Source organism: Schistocerca serialis, chromosome 7 (assembly GCF_023864345.2).
Source record: "Schistocerca serialis cubense isolate TAMUIC-IGC-003099 chromosome 7, iqSchSeri2.2, whole genome shotgun sequence".
In the NCBI taxonomy this organism is placed as follows: domain Eukaryota; kingdom Metazoa; phylum Arthropoda; class Insecta; order Orthoptera; family Acrididae; genus Schistocerca; species Schistocerca serialis.
Genome location: NC_064644.1, coordinates 108,241,963 through 108,258,486, shown reverse-complemented (window position 1 = coordinate 108,258,486; position 16,524 = coordinate 108,241,963). Strand labels below are relative to the sequence as shown.

At 39.4% G+C, this 16,524-nt stretch overlaps 1 protein-coding gene across 1 annotated transcript in view; it reads right to left on the bottom strand.

The window, feature by feature from the left end:
• The window catches only part of LOC126412136 (PIH1 domain-containing protein 1-like), a 67,144-nt gene that overhangs the window by 20,738 nt on the left and 29,882 nt on the right, over positions 1–16,524 (bottom strand). Inside the window, exon 2 of the mRNA XM_050081583.1 lies at positions 11,487–11,577. Coding sequence (XP_049937540.1) covers positions 11,487–11,577 — 91 coding nt within the window. The remainder of the gene's footprint in view (positions 1–11,486; positions 11,578–16,524) is intronic.

The window sequence follows — 16,524 nt, the reverse complement described above, 5'->3', positions numbered from 1 at the left end:
CTAGAGGTTTTAATCGAGTTGGTGGTAATGGCTAAGTGGTTAGGTCCCAGAAAATTGTCCCTGTGAACAACCCTTAGCGATTCATCTCTCTACTTTAGCGGATGTTGCGCCTCACTGCACAGTGTGCTCTTCAAATAATCTACGATCTGGTACAAATATTTTAGGACCTGAACTTGTCTAAGGCAAACGAGCACTGCGTGCTACCACAGGTCATCAAATGCACCTGCAATGTCACCCATCACACCTACAACATACTTGCTGCTACAGTTGTCGACAATGGTGACAACACAGTTAATTGCACTGTCAATGGATCTGATCTTTCTGAAAGTGAACTGGCTCTGGCTGAGGGCGTGTAACTCCCTGTGGGACTGTAGGCTGCCACACATTAAGTGCTCCTGTATTTTACACAAGATGCTAAGAGGACAGGAACCACTGGATCCTTATCCATGCTCTTCTTAATTAACACAGCTTGTACAAACTTCTAAGACTACAAGAATTTTTCCTCGTCTTAGTAATAATGCGAAGAATGGAACAGTTTTGTTCTTCACTTCTTTCAGCATTAAATTACAAATGCATTCTTGTCCAGGAGTCTTTCCATGTCTCAATGATAGCACCTGCAACTTCCTCTTGTGCCAATGGCAGAACAACACATGGGCTTTCATATGGGGCTTACATTCTTCTTCACACATTTGTATGATGACCTTTTTTTTTTTATCTGCTGGGAGAAGCAACTCTAGCAGGTATTCTGTTTTGTTGTGGAAGGAGGATGGCCGTGGGTGTTGTCCAAGAGTCTGGTGATGGTGGAAGAAAATGAAGTGTCTCCAGCTGCGTCACTGGGATGGTTACCACTAGTGATATGGGTGATGGAATTGGTGTCTTCTCCCTGAACTGGGCAACTGGCTTTGACATGTGCAAACAGCTGAGAGAGATATTTGAGATCTTTTCTTCATCACACTATATACATTTTGTCACTATGTCAGCAAAGTTTGATGTCATGTAGGTTTGATGGCAACATTTGAACTTCTTGTAGCATTTTGGCATGGTATGTGGTCTGGTGTTTCATGTTCTTGGTTCTTCTTCCTCTTCTCCCTCTTACACACAGGGAATGTCAGTGAATGATGGGTGGAAAAGTGTGTGTGTGTGTGTGTGTGTGTGTGTGTGTGTGAGCCAATCATAGTTCAAGTCACATGATCTTGACTGCTGACGACAGCAGAAATTTTCATTAGGACATGTGTTGTAGTGAGCCAATGGCAACATCACTGCCAAGTAGTTGAACACACAAATAGGAAAAGTTAATGGTTTAAATTAATATACATAGTGTAGATACCAGAAAAGCTAAGCCTGCACACATATTGATTGTTTCCTGGTATGTGTTACATTTTTTTGGGTTTATGGAATGAAAACTGAATCTAATCTGATCTTAATGTGTGTCAAAAATTGTACCAGTAAAGTTTTAAATAATGACATAAATGTCTGGTCTTCTGGGCTCAAAATTCTTCTAAGTGGCTGGTCCTCAAAGTTTTAAATGAGTGTCAAATGCTCTGTTCTTGCACATTCTCACACGTAACATAATTCATCTTGTGCAGAAGGAAATTTACTTTGAAAGCAATGCTTTTCAAACCACCATTCACAATATTTTCCTGCAGTCTGTCAGAAATATGTTTGTTTCAGCAGTTGCCAGAGAACAGGCGTTACTGCGTGTGCTCAGCTATGATGAGGTACGAAGTCCGTATGTTTGAACGTATAGTGCATCGGAATTTCGTAAACCATACTAAAATGCATAATTCATATGTCCAGACTCACAAGGAAGTAGGCCCCAACCTGATATTAAGTTTCTCAGTGTGGTTTTCGGAGTGCAGATTTTCTTGGAGTACCAGTACTGCATTATTTCATGTTTGGTTCTTTATTATGGCAAAATGCTATTCATGCCCGAATATGAAAATGTGCAGTTGGAATTCAGTGAACAATTGCCAATAGTGTTGAATGAAACACTTCGTTTCAAATAAATTGACTGTCTCTGCGGAAAAGATAAATGAAAGCCAAATTTTCTTAGCAAAACAACAAAAATAACTTCATTGTTCTGCAAGGTGATTAAAGTAACTGCCAAAAACAGGGAAATAAAATAAAATTAGAAAGTTGAAATTGATAACATATTTTAGCCTTCTGTAATTATGTATTTTAATTCATTTGATACTCCTGGCCACAGAAAGCCATTTTGTTTTCATTTGATGTGAGAGCTGTAAACACGGAGGAAACAGAAAATCACTAAACATAAACACAGCTCACATTGAATACTACTCAGACTGTCAGACTGCACTGGTGCATGCGTGAATCTGGCAGCTTGGGTGCACCAGAAACACGTTTCCTTATAGTATCTGGCTACTGCTACTGCTACTGCTGATACATGCAATAGTTACACTTACGTAGCCAGATCCGGGAAAAGGTACTGCTCATATGCGACTCAACAGCACATGTGCCTCAAACGGATATAATGTAAACGTCATGCTCATCGGAAGCAGTTTGTTGATACGGTGTATTGAACAGTTTTTGTCCTAATGCCTTTAACGCATTTTCCTGCTGGCAGATGCTGGCATGTGCACTGAGCTTTGTTGTTGTTGTAAATGGTGCTTTTCATTTGCAACTTAAGGTTTTTTTCCCATTTATGTTTTATTGTTACAGCATTACTTTGCAGTAGCAGGATGCAGCAAAATTCTTTGTTAAGTATCACTTCTTACCAGTCAAAATTACAAAACATTAACTGAAAACTAAAACAATGAAAAATTCCTGGAATTCTAAAAAATTTTTTCCTCATTTTTCTCCCAGACGAAGAAATTCCCAGTTTTTCCCGGACTTCGCGTGTCGGATACACCCTGCATACTGTAATCACTGGTGCAGACTTTCATCATCCAACAATTAATTGGGAAAGTAATAGTTTTGTTAGTTTTGGATGTGGTAAGACATCCTGTGAAACATTACTAAATGCCTTCTCTGAAAACTGTGTAGAACATATAGTTCGGAACCCCACTCATGATGGAAATATATTGGATCTAATGGCAATAAATAGATTGGGTGGTTAATGTGAGGGAGCAATCAAACAGGGAGGTCATTGGCCCCATCAGATTAGGGAAGGATGGGGAAGGAAGTCAACCACGCACTTTCAAAGGAACCATACCGGCATGTGCCTGAAGTGATTTGGGCATATCACAGAAAAACTAAATCAGGATGGCTGAGCATGGATTTGGACCGTCGTGCAACAAATACACCTGACCTTTCTGAGGCAAAACTGTTATCAGTGACCATGATGTGGTTGTGGCAACAATGATTGCCAAAGTACAAAGGACAGCTAAAATAAGCAGATAAATGTAAATTTTCAGCAAACTAGATAAGGAATCAGTTGTGTCATACCTCAATGAGGAGCTTAGAGAAGCTTTCAGCATAGGTTAGGAGCATGTGGAAGAACTCTGGCTCAAGTTTAAAAGAATAGGTGACCATGCACTGGATAGATATGTACCTAGTAATACAGTTCATAACGGGAAGGACCCTCCATGGAATACAGTCACTGTAAATAAACTTAAGAAATGCAAGATTACTATATAATAGGTGTAAGGGCGTAGGGCTCTAGACAGATACTGAACAAAACACATTTGGCTGTCAAGAGAGCAATGTTTGATGTCTTCAATGAGTACTGTAGCATAATATTGCAAAATTATCTTTCATAAAACCCAAAGATATTCTGGTTGTATGTAAAGTCAGTCAGTGGAATCAAAGTTAATGTCCATTCCCTAGGAAATGAGACAGGAACTGAAATTGAGGGTAGCAAACCAAAAGCTGAAATGCTTAATTCTGTTTTTGTATGTTCCTTTATAAAGGAAAACCAGGAGAATTCCCCAATTTAATCCTTATACCACTGAAATGATGAATGAAATAAGTATTAGTGTCAGTGGTGTTGAGAAACTACCGAAATCGTTAAAACTGATTAAAGCTCCAGAGCCCAATGGAATCTCTATCAGATTCTATACTGAATTTGCAGCTGAGTTAGCTCCTCTTCTAACTATAATCTATCATAGATCCCTCAAACAACAAATGATGCCCAGTTATTAGAAAAAAGCACACGTCACACCCATTTACAAGGCAGGTACTACAAGTGACCCACAAAACTACTGCCCAATACCCCTGACATTGGTTAGTTGTAGCATCTTGGAACATATTCTGACATCAAATGTAATGAGATATCTTGAACACAATGCCAACCAGCATGGATTCCAAAAACATAGATCATGTGAAACCAACTTGCACTTTTCTCACATGACACATTGCAAGCTTTGAGTCACGGCAGTCAGTTAGATGCTTACAAATCATTCATGTGACTGGTTCTAGGATATTGTTCAAGAGTGTGGGACTCATACCAAATAGGGCTAACATGGGATATTGAATGTACATAGAAAAATGCAGCACAAATGGTCACAGGTTTGTTTGATCTGTGGAGAGTGTCACAGAGATTCTGGAGGAACTGAACTGGAAGGATCTTGAAGATAGCATAAACTATCTCGAGAAAGTCTATTAACAAAGTTTCAAGAGGTGGTAATAAATACTGACTCTAAGAACACACACTCACACAGGGCTTGTGAGGATATCTAACTTATTTCTCTGCTCTTTTCACTCTTAAATTATTTCTTAATTTTAACCAAACAAGCCTGTAGGTGGAGAAGATTCCCTCAGTGGATCAGTATTGGCAGGGCAAAAAATGAGGCGTTTCACAATAATAATAAATCCTGTTGGTAAGTTTCCTTCTTTTGAGGTTTGCAGCTCCTTTATCTTCCACCATTTGTTTTGATGGAACTAAGTTATGATTGCATTAGAAAATGCAGAGATAGGAAAATAATCAGAATCAGCAATCCTAAACATAATGTTTGTAATCCACTCTGGTTATTTCTGTGAACCAGTTTTCTGCACTTCGTTCTTTCTTCTTGTTCAGCAGTTAATATTCTTGCCATGAATCTTGGGCTTAAGATATTAGCAAGAAAGTAGAATGCCTCTAGTATCTGCTCCTTGTGTGTGTGTGTGTGTGTGTGTGTGTGTGTGTGTGGGGGGGGGGGGGGGGGGGGGGTTAAATCATCATGTTCTTATAGGGTTACATATCAGGACTTTATTGTCAATACAAAAAAATTCCCAAAAAACGCAATTTTACTCATTGGGTAGCTGTTTTTATTTGAATGAACGGGTTTTTCTCAAGCCTGCAAAGAATAATATTATCATGTGAGCTGTTGTAAATAACATTAAGATGCTTGAAGATGATTTGAGGATTGAAACCATCTGTAAATAAAGAATTATTTGTCAAAAACTCCTGGTGGTTGAAATATGACATTTTACAAATATGTATAATGGGAGTGCCACTGGACAAAATACGTTAATAATAAGTGGTGGTGTGATAATCGCAGAGTCACCAACATGAAAACTCGCCTAGTTACAAGACTTATTTTGGTCACTTCTTAGGAAGTACTTGGAAGGGGGAGGGGGCATATTCTAGCTCATGGCCCTTATTGGGAGGGGGTGGGGTGGGAGCATGAAGAATAGTCAGAGCTTAGACATGCAGCATGGAAAAAGAAGTAATACTACAGGGGCTGTTGCCAAAGTTTGCCAATCATGTAATCATAGAATAATCGGAGTAACTAAAAAGGAGTCTTCATCCACAAAGGTACAAATTCTCTTAGAAGCAGCAATGAAGAGAAAATTGTAAGGGAAACAAGAAATTAAATTCAATCTGCCAGAAACCTCTACAAAACATCTAGAATTATGCTGAGTGGTATTATTCACAGAAAATCAGTCAGTGATCAATATATTGAGAGGATAAGCCAGTATTGAAACAAAAACTCTAATGATTTAGGAGTTGCATTCATAAATCCAAATAAATTATTAAGCAATAAATGTTTAGGTACAGACAGTCGGCATTTAAATAGGTTAGGATTCAAAATTTTTAGTAAAATGTTTGCTGATACATGTAAGATTCTGCGAAATAGGGGAAACTTATAAGAAATGATGGAGATGAGAAACACTGTTTGGTAATGAAAATGGTAAGACTGAAATGGTATCCAAGAAGGAGTATGCTTGAGACCAAAATATAAAAGAATGCCACTGCATAATGCATTTGAATATAAATGGTCTAAGTGCTGGCTTTTCAAATGAAAGTCATAAAGAGGACAAATAACAAATTATTCTATCTGAATGTAGAAATATCAAAGTTATTTGTCTCAATGAACACTGGCTCATGTCTGACCAGTATCAAAATTCTGAATATAATTGAAAATTTCGTATTAGCCAACAGCTTTTGTAGCCGAGAGAAATCACGTGGAGGCTCTTGCATACTTACTCATTATGATACAAAATATGAAATAAGAAATTATTATAATCATTTACAAGGTGTACAACTTTGCTTTCACCATTTCCCGATAGGTGGCGACAACGGTAAGTAGCGGTCGAAAGAAACAGATTGCAGACGTCAGGCAGTTAGCTTGGACCTCGGTCAACATAACCTCATTCAAACATTAGTCAATTTGTGTCGGCATCATAAAGGTGTTCTTTATTGAAAATGTCAGTTTACGAGCCTAGTTCTCATCATTTGCCAGAGGTGGTACTGTTTTATTTCAATATGAAGAAAACAGCTGAGTCTCATCGAATGCTAGTACGTATGGTAAGGATGCTATTAGTGAAAGAACATGTCATGAGCAGTTTCAATGCTTCAAGAACGGTGAATTTAACACCATAGACTGGCATAGTGGTGGAAGAGAGATTGTTTTTGAAGATGCAGAATTGGAGACATTGCTGAGTGAAGACTCACATCAAACTCAAGAAGAATTGGCACGACTAGTGGGAGTGACACAGCAAGCCATTTCAAAATGTCTCAAGGCTATGGGCATGTTTCAGAAAGAAGGAACTTGAGTCCCGTGTGAACTGAAACCAAGAGACCTGGAACGGCAAAAACAGAAGGGATTTCTGCAACACACTGAGACCGGGGGTGAAAAATGGGTTCATTACGATAACCCTAAATGCAAAAAATCATGGGGATATCCCGGCCATGCTTCCACATCAACGGCCAAACCGAATATTCACAGCTCCAAGATCATGCTCTGCATTTGGTGGGACCAGCTCAGCATCGTGTACTATGAGTTGTTAAAACCAAGTGAAACAATCATAGGTGCTCGTAATTGAATGCAACTAATGTGTTTCAGCAGAGCATTAAAAGACAAATGGCCACAATACAGCGAGAGGCATGACAAAGTGATTTTGCAGCATGTCAACACTCGACCCCACATTGTAAAAGAGGTCAAAACGTACTTGGAAACATTAAAATGGGAATTCCTACCCCACCCGCCATTTTGTCGAGACATTGCTCCCTCTGACTATAACCTGTTTAGATCAATGGCCCCTGGCCTGGCTGACCAAACTTCCGATCTCATGAAGAAGTCACAAATTGGATTGATTCATGGACTGCTTCAAAAGATGAACAATTTTTTCAACACAGGATTCGTACACTGCCCAAAGTATGGGAGAAAGTAGTGGCCAGTGATGGAAAATATTTTGAATGATACATGTGTAATCAATTTGTTTCATTAAAGTCTCAAATGTTGGGGAAAAAAGGGCGGAAGCAAAGTTTTACACATTGTAAATGAAGAACATATATTTGAAAGCTGCTGTATCAAGCCGAGTAACATAAATGTCGTCATAGTTTCTATTTATAGATTACCAGAGAAAGCTACAATTGGAGCTTTTCCGGTGAAATTTCATTGCTTGCTTGAAAAACTCAGTAAAAAAAGAAAGGAAAAAGATAGTAATAGCTGCTGATTTAAATATTAACATCATAGTTGAAAGCAATGATTTGTCAATTTCACTGACTTAATAAAAAACTTTGGCTTTAAAATGAACTTCATGCAACCGACTGGAGCAAATGCACAGTCAGCTACCTGTATTGATAATATTCTAACAAATTATGTATTTGAAGATGTTTATAAATTTTGCAAGGATTTAGGAATTTTTGGCCACTCTGCATTATTCATTGAACTACCAAAAATTAAGAAAGAAATTTCATGTAACAGAAGTCATATGAAAAGGAACTTCAATGGGGAAAAAATCAGTTACATTTAGAAATAAGTTAAGAAAGGCTGATGGCCTTACACAGCTGTATTTCAAGTAATAGAAACTTTAACAATTTTTTAAGCAGCTTTCTTGAAATATTTAAAGAAACTTTTCCACTTAGAACCACATACAACATAATGACTAATAAACTTGAATGGTTAACTCAGGGCACAAAAATTCCTAGTGCCAGGAAGAGGAAACCCCACAATGAACTGAAATATAATAAAAAGTGTTAGAGTTAGTACTTGAAGATGTTTAGACTGAAGCAGATGATAGCTTTATTGTAAACCTGGCTCAAATACTAGAGTGTTTAAATGCATTCTTCATAAATGTGTCAAAGTCAGATGTTGATGTAGTAGAGTATCAGAGTAAAGTAACTCCTTTGAAATCCACCAAGAAGCTGAGTATTTTATGGCTTTTTAAAAAGTCGTGGGATAGGATATCTACTAGTGTGATTATATGGTGTGAGGCATAATAGCACCTCCCCTAATTAAAATATTCAACCAATCTTTTGAACGGGGATACTTTCCCACTGTTTTGAAGTTTCCCGAAGTCAGGCCTTTGTTCAACAAAGGGTTGAGGCAAGACATAGGAAACTATTGGCCTATTTCTGTTCTACCAGTCCTGTCAAAAGTGTTAGAGAAAGTAGCTGCAAACCAGATCAAAAACTTTATTGTAAAAAATGATAGTATTAAAACCAATTTGGATTTCAACTATGAAAAAACAGTGACTAAGTTCATTGAAAAGATAGGCAAATCATTGGATCAGAGGAGTAAAGTTGCAGGTATCCTGTGATCTCACAAAGGCATTTGACTCCGTGAACCATGACTTGCTTATCTACAGATTAGACAAATAGGGGATTAAGGACAATGCTCTAAATTGGCTAATATCATACTTACACAACAGAAAACAAAGGGTAACTATCACCTCAGATGCAGTGAATTATTATTCTAAATGGATACAGTATCACAAGATGTGCCTCAAGGCTCCATTTTGGGGCCAATCCTATTCCTATTCTATGTAAATGACTTATTTATAAATATAAATTCCCCATCAGTTCTGTTTGCAGATGATACTTCTGTTTTAATTGAAGATGATGATGCAGAAAAAATTCTGAGCTCCATCGTAAGCACACTGGATACCTCAGAAAACTGGTTCCAGTTAAATAGGTTGAAACTGAACAGTGCAAAAACCAATATGGTACATTTCAAAACCAAACATTCATTCAAAATGTGTGGAACTTAAAATACAACATAACAACCAACCTATGAAATAAGTTGACACGGTCAAATTCCTGGAACTAAATGAGGACTAGAACTTAAACTGGAACACACATATTGATTTCCTATCAAATCAACTAAGCAGTTTTCCATTTGCAATGCAAATACTAACAAATTCCACTTACTTGAGTACACGAAAAATTGCTTATCATAGTTAATTCGAATATGTCATTAGATATGGGATAATTTTTTGAGGAAGTTCAAGTAGTGTTTCTTGAATACTGAAACTGCAAAAGAAAATTTCCAATACATGTGTGCTGCGCAGCAGCATCTTGTTGCCCATTATTTCGGAAACTATGAATCCTGACTGTTCCTTCCATATACATTTATGAAATTATAATCTTCCTACACAGCAGAAAAAATTATTTGAGGAAAATCATTTTAACTATTCTTATAATACAAGAAATAAAAATAATTTCATGTTACCCATACATAAATTATATGCATGGACTCCACAGTATACAGGGCAAAAACATATTTAATATGAAGCCTGAAATTTTAAAACAAGGCTACAGCAGATTCTGTAGGAGAAATGCTACTATTCAATAGAAGAATTCATTGAGGATGAAATAATAATTTGAGCAAGGGGTAATTAAGCATTAGATTTTATTGTATGTATGTATAGCAAAACTGTATTATTATTATTATTATTATTATTATTATTATGCTCTTTGTTAACATCAGCTGTTCTTTGTTTATGGTGAAATTTTACCACAATTTGAGGCATCTCCCATACCTGGATCAAGTGATTTCGATTATGTACATTATGAGACAAATAAACCTCAATTCACAATAACTGTGAGGCCCCTAGGTGGAAAATCAAGACAAGATGCAACTTCCTGGACAGAAAAACTTTTTTTATTTTTCTGCAACCCCTCCTCCATTCACAGTCAGACTCCACAACTAAGCAGGATACTGAAAGTCATCTCTTCCAGCACAACTGAATAAAGACAAAAATGCGGGATACAAGAATCCTGCAATATATTTTTTAACAGCTGAATGGCTGATAACGGGAAATACCAAATGTACTTACAGTATGATGATCATGAATATCAGGCGTTCTCCACCCCATATTTTTTAGATGCTTCTAGAGACTTCTTTTACTGAACAAATTCCGACTTATTAAAATTACAATTTGTCTTACTGAAACAAAATATCTTAAGATCCACAAAAAGTGTGCACTACCTCTTGTAAACAGATGCCACTTATTGGATGTCTAAATTATGGAAATAAAACCAAATCAGAGTTTCATTACACGCCACAGAAAGTGTCATAACATATGCCTCAATGTCTTCGTCATCCTCACACATCAGCCCACATCCACTTTGAATTATATGATGTCTGCAGTTGGAACATTACTTTCATGTCAGTGGAGTCTTCATTCTAACTTCAGGAACAACAGCCTTCACTAACTTTTCTTGCACATGCCACTTAAACTGCTATTCCAATTCACAAAACGTCTAATTAGATGCTCCAGTTTAGTTGTGTTGGTAGTCATCATACTGTGGGACCATTTTGGAAATTCTGGCCTGTAATATGGGCAATTACTGTTTCTGTAATGTCTCTTGTTCATCTGTCCTGCTTCTCTCATTCCAATTCTTTTTATTACAATGCGACACTTTTGTTCAACACCTCCAGGTACCTTAGTATCATTATTTTTATATTATTACTATTAGAGATTTGTAATATTATCAAATAATTAGTTTGATAATGATTGTCTTTATAAGTACTTGTCCAAATTGGCAGTCGTATCCCTTATTTAATAAATACTCTTGTACTGTAATCTCCAGAAGTGAATTCCAGTAACTTTTTCATTTGTTCCTCAATTCAGAAATGTATTTTCTGGTCTAAAGGATTCAAGCCATTCACTATTGTTTCATTGGGCACCATCTTATGCCTTTTCACATTCCTTGTTTTAGCATCAGCTACTACTGAAAGGATAATTTATATTGCTAATGTCCTGTACTAGTCAGCAACTGACAGAAATATATAGAACTGGGCTGTTCCCTGCCACCAGTCTTAAAACAGTCTACAGATAAACATAACAAAAAGTAGGATAAGCAATACAGTACTGACCTGGTAATGGCTGTACGTATTTCCACGGCACTGCATTTGCGGCCTCCCTGAGTTCAGGAAATAATGTTTCGATTTCTTCTTCATCTGTAGGCTAAAACACAACACAAATTTCTTAGAAACTGTGAAGTTAAGCTTGGTATGTATTGTTCACATGCACTAGCAATGTGAATCAACATGTACAATGAATGATATCCATAATAATGCACTAAACAAAAGTTACTCAAATTGCCGTTATGGATTGGTTTTAATAGTAACATAAAAAGTGCTTCTAGCACAAGTGTCATACTCTAATTCAGAACAACTGTTAAGATATAAATCTAATACCACATTCCCAGCACTGAATAAAGAACAAAAAATTCTAGATGATTCTGCAGTAAGAACAGAAGGCAAACCAAATATCAATTTTTGACAAGACTCTTTGGATATATACCACAATTAAAACTGTATAGTTGCAGGTGCACCTGTGTACACATGTGCATGCGCATTTCTTCTCTGTTCAACTGAAGAAACTGGAATACCATGCATCACATAATTCTCCGTGTTGCATGTTCATTGCCAAATAAATTTACTTTAGGTTGGTGAAGGTTAATGAGGAGCCTGCTCCACCTTTAGCAGTTAAGAAACGTGCACTCAATTTAAACATGGTCTTAAATCTCTTGTGAATGATCCAAATGACTCACCAACACTGCAACATCAGATGAAAACATGGATGAAGTCCGCAATATGGTAGATGTGAAATATTTTGGGGTTAGCAGCTGATTGGTATCATCCTCTTGTTGTAACATTTCAATGGATTCTGTATCCATCATCTTCAGGTGAAAAATGAGAAGGGGGCTTCTGTCACAAGCAACATGAAGACCTATCCGATGACTGTTATGCCATGGCAGGTATATCTTTGAACACAGCATTGATTATGAGGATGTAGCAAAACAACCAGAACATGAGGATCCACCAGCACCACTGTATGAAGGACCACTGACTAGATCTAGGAAGCTAATTCCACTCTGAAACAGTGGGTCATTGCTTCCTGAGGGCGGGGGAGGGAGGGAAAGGGGGGGGGGGGAAGCAATGTTGCACGTTGTGTATTGTTTAGTCACCATTCAGTTCCCACAACTCAACATCTATAATTTCTGCCACTTATTTATTCATGGAATATTAAAATTTTATAAAATATTCTGTGGGTGTATAAAAAACACTCTGCTGTGAAAGAAAGTTCATTTTGTCTATGCACAATAAGAGCACTTCCAGGGAAGTCTTCGTTCCAAAAACTATACAACAATATTAACTGTCACTGAGTTTAAGAAACAACTGGAATTGCTCAAATTTAACAAATCCTTACAGCTGAAAAAATCTCTGGCAGACTCTATACAGAATTTGCAGTGGAGTTGGCCCCTCTCACTTAACCATATGTCAAGATCGAGGACTAGTTAGATGGGCTTATTGCAATAAAGTGGCCCACTTGCAGCGATACACAGAGCAAGGGTTGAGCCACAACAACTGGTGTCACCTGCCAGTCGGTGTCCCAGTGCTTTCTGTAACAGGGGGCACTGCAGTATGTTGCAAACATGACTTCAGAACCCAGTACAATACTACAGACTCACTCTGGCGCATATAAATACTTGAAATCTGGTTTCGCAGGACAGGGCGGAGCAGGTTATAGTTGTAGAAAGGGGTCAAAATCAGTTATTGTCAGTTGCACAAAACATACAAACTTTACTTTCCTAAAACACTTAATCACATTTTGTCTTTAAAAGCATTCAAAACAATATGGCTGAAGGCCCGAACACAAGTTATTAAAGTTGCCTTAAAGAATACACATGGCTGAAGGCCTTAGTTACAAAATTTTACATAAAAACACGGATGAAGGTCACACACTGAGGGCTTAAGGCCTGGATAACAAGAATTTCAGATGGAGAAGAAATTTTGAAAGGTTTTAAACAAGTGAATTTTTAAATTTTAATTCTAGACAGCTGAAGGGCTTATCTTAAAACATTTCACATAAAGTTTGGCTGAAGGCCACATAGTGAACATAGAACAACTCAAGGCTTAAGGCCTGGATAATAACAGGGATTTCCAATGGGCAAAATTCCCTTTTTTTCTTAAAAAAATTTAGTTTAAGCAATAATCTTCAAAGTTTTCATTTAAGATGGCTGAAGGCCTTATCTTAACATCAAAACAAACTAAATTAATAGACGGCTGAAGGCCTCGCACAGTACTTGAGACTAAAAGAAAATCACAATCTAAAACAACAGAGCAGTGGTGCTCAGAAGTGCTCCAAGGGTCGGCCTGAGGAGGCAACTCTAGCACAAGTTTAGGTGAGACAGGCAGTCAAGCGTAATACTAAATAATCGGATGGCAACACGTCCCAGGGATGGCTGAAGGACCGACCAACAACCTAATCAATTTCCTTCTGCCTGACAAAGAGCACAACAATGGAAAAATCAGCAAGGACAAAGATACCAGCAGCACTATGTCTTGAAAATTGGCGTCTAAAAACAGTCAAGATACAATAACCACTCAAAAATATGAACAACACCAAAGGCTGTAGAACTACACACCGTGCCGGACAGCATCAACATGGTGAGGAAAAACACACTGCCAGAAATCTACGATCACAACCAGGGCAGGTAACTGGAATGTTAACGGCCACAAAGCAGAAGATACCGCTGGTGCACTTCACTAATAATTATCAACCAATTCAATAGTTAAACATCATACAGGAAGACGGCTGCAAAATTTCGCCGACTCCCATACACCATACATTGCTGCTTGTGGGAACGGCCCAGAAGGCAACAACCGGCAATGAATGAAGAGATGTCACAGCAGCTGAGGTTTCATAACAGGTTAACTGATCACTCAACTTCAGTGTCCACATTCAGTGGGCGATGAATTTTGTAGCTCTCGCGTCTAGCGCCTCACAAATCCAACCACGCGTGCATGCCACCAGCGGCCCCAGCCTGACCTTGCGCCTCAGAGGCTTCCTCGCTGCTCTGTCCCAACCGACCCACTCAATCCAGCATGCAGGCAGCATTAAAATAACTGCTCAGTCAAAACCACACAAGCAACATATGGTTCCGCGAAACACTAACACAAACAACTCGAACAATACTAAAACCAGTCACTGTGGAACAACTAGGAGGAATCACAAGTCGACACACACACAGAGAACCCGGAAGCAGTCGGCGACCAAATAATCATCATCTGATGAGACGACCGACCAACCAAGGTAGTCCCCACTGAACTCGTGTGTGCTGACAACAGTCAGGCGACTCATGGTTGTCCGGACCTCACTGCTGCTCCGTCCCCACTTCCCTCGGACGGACGTCGTCCTGGAGACACTAGCTCGGACCCAACCACGCAGAGGGAACACCGGCCCATTGGCCACCCGACATCTCAGTACAAGGAAGGAACCGACCCAAGTCCCGCAAGATGACCATTGAAGGGGCCCAGAAGTGGTCAGAAGACCAAATACACGTTGCCCAATGAGACGACCGACCGAATGACCAACCAATGGTTGTTCCGTCTCAAGTCTCCTTCCGTCGGACAGTGCATGCGTGTTGCCAGCGATCAGGCGAGTACTGGCTGTCCAGACCTCACTGGAGCTCCATTGCGACTCAACTCCCCGCACACCATGACCCGGAAATACTGGCGGTTGCTCCAAAGATAGTATGACAGTGCTCTTATCGATAGCGCTGCTGCTGCCACTCACAGGCAGGCAGGCCAGCAACTTAGTGACGCCAGTAAATCGGATAAGAAACAGGACGGCAGTACAGAACAGACAAGACGTCAAGTAATAAACGGCACGAACACGAGTCGCGCATGGCTCTATACTGGTCATCCAGCCAGGCAAGACATCGGCTCATTGGTTGGATTGGCGGGTCATGGACTCGTCAACTGTCGGCGTGTCGGCTTCTACCTTGAGGCTGCTCCACCATCTCACATTAAGCCACAGCCAGCAGCCCAATACAGGTCTAGGATTTGTACAGGGGTGCCTCCCTCACCACCCCGTCCCCCAACAGGCCGGCTGCCACCAAGCTGAGCCTGCACCTGAACCCAGCCTGTACCTGGCCACCTCGCTAGGAGTGTGACAACACCAGTCAGTTGCATCAGCATTTGACACAGGTAATTCTGCTCGCTGCAGAGGGCCGCAAGAAAGATGGCTGACCATGCCGCACAACAAGGATGGCAGGGATGGACGTCAAACTGCACCGCGGGACAAGGGCATGTACCTCTAGCCATTGTTAACTTGTTGGAACAATAAAGAGTTTATATCCAGGCCATCTGTCTTGCTATAGCTACCTTACTCCTCCGAGAGACTCCCGTACCCCTCGCCAATCCATCAAACCCACCACGCCCAGTGGGAAAGCTAAGTGCCAGCCTGATAACTAGAAGAATAGCAATCTGCACACCAAGACTGCTGTACATAATATAACACAGATCTTTCAAACAAATAACTATGCAAATGGTTGGAAGAAAGGGAAGGTCATATCTGTCTACAAGAAGAGAAGCACAAGTGATCCATTGTCACTGAATCCATCTGTTTTAGAATCTTGTAACATATTCTGAACTCAAATGTAACACTGTACCTCCAACAGAATGACAATTCCAGAAACGTCGTTCACTCAAATCCAAACACATGCTCTTCTCACAAAACATCCTGAAAGCCATGGATTATGGCAAACAGGTTGGGTGCAGTATTTCCTTAGTTCTGAGAAATGTTTGGGCTCAATAACATACTGCTTATTGATGATAGCACAATAACATGGATGATCAATTTCACTTGGAGACAGCTACTCACAACCTCCCTCTCATAGTGCAAAGCAGCTGGGATGTCTTGGTATTTGAACATGCTTTGCCGAACAATTCTTGTATGGGTTGGATGTCTGGCTGGCAGTGGCACTGTCAGCTGTGGCATTGGTTTGTCCATCAGCTGTGGTGTGGTGGTGTGGGTTTACTCAACTGTTCTGGCCTGGTTGTGGTTTGACTTGTTGGTGAGATGTTTGAGGCGGTTGTGGGTGAAATGCACATCGGTTTAGCA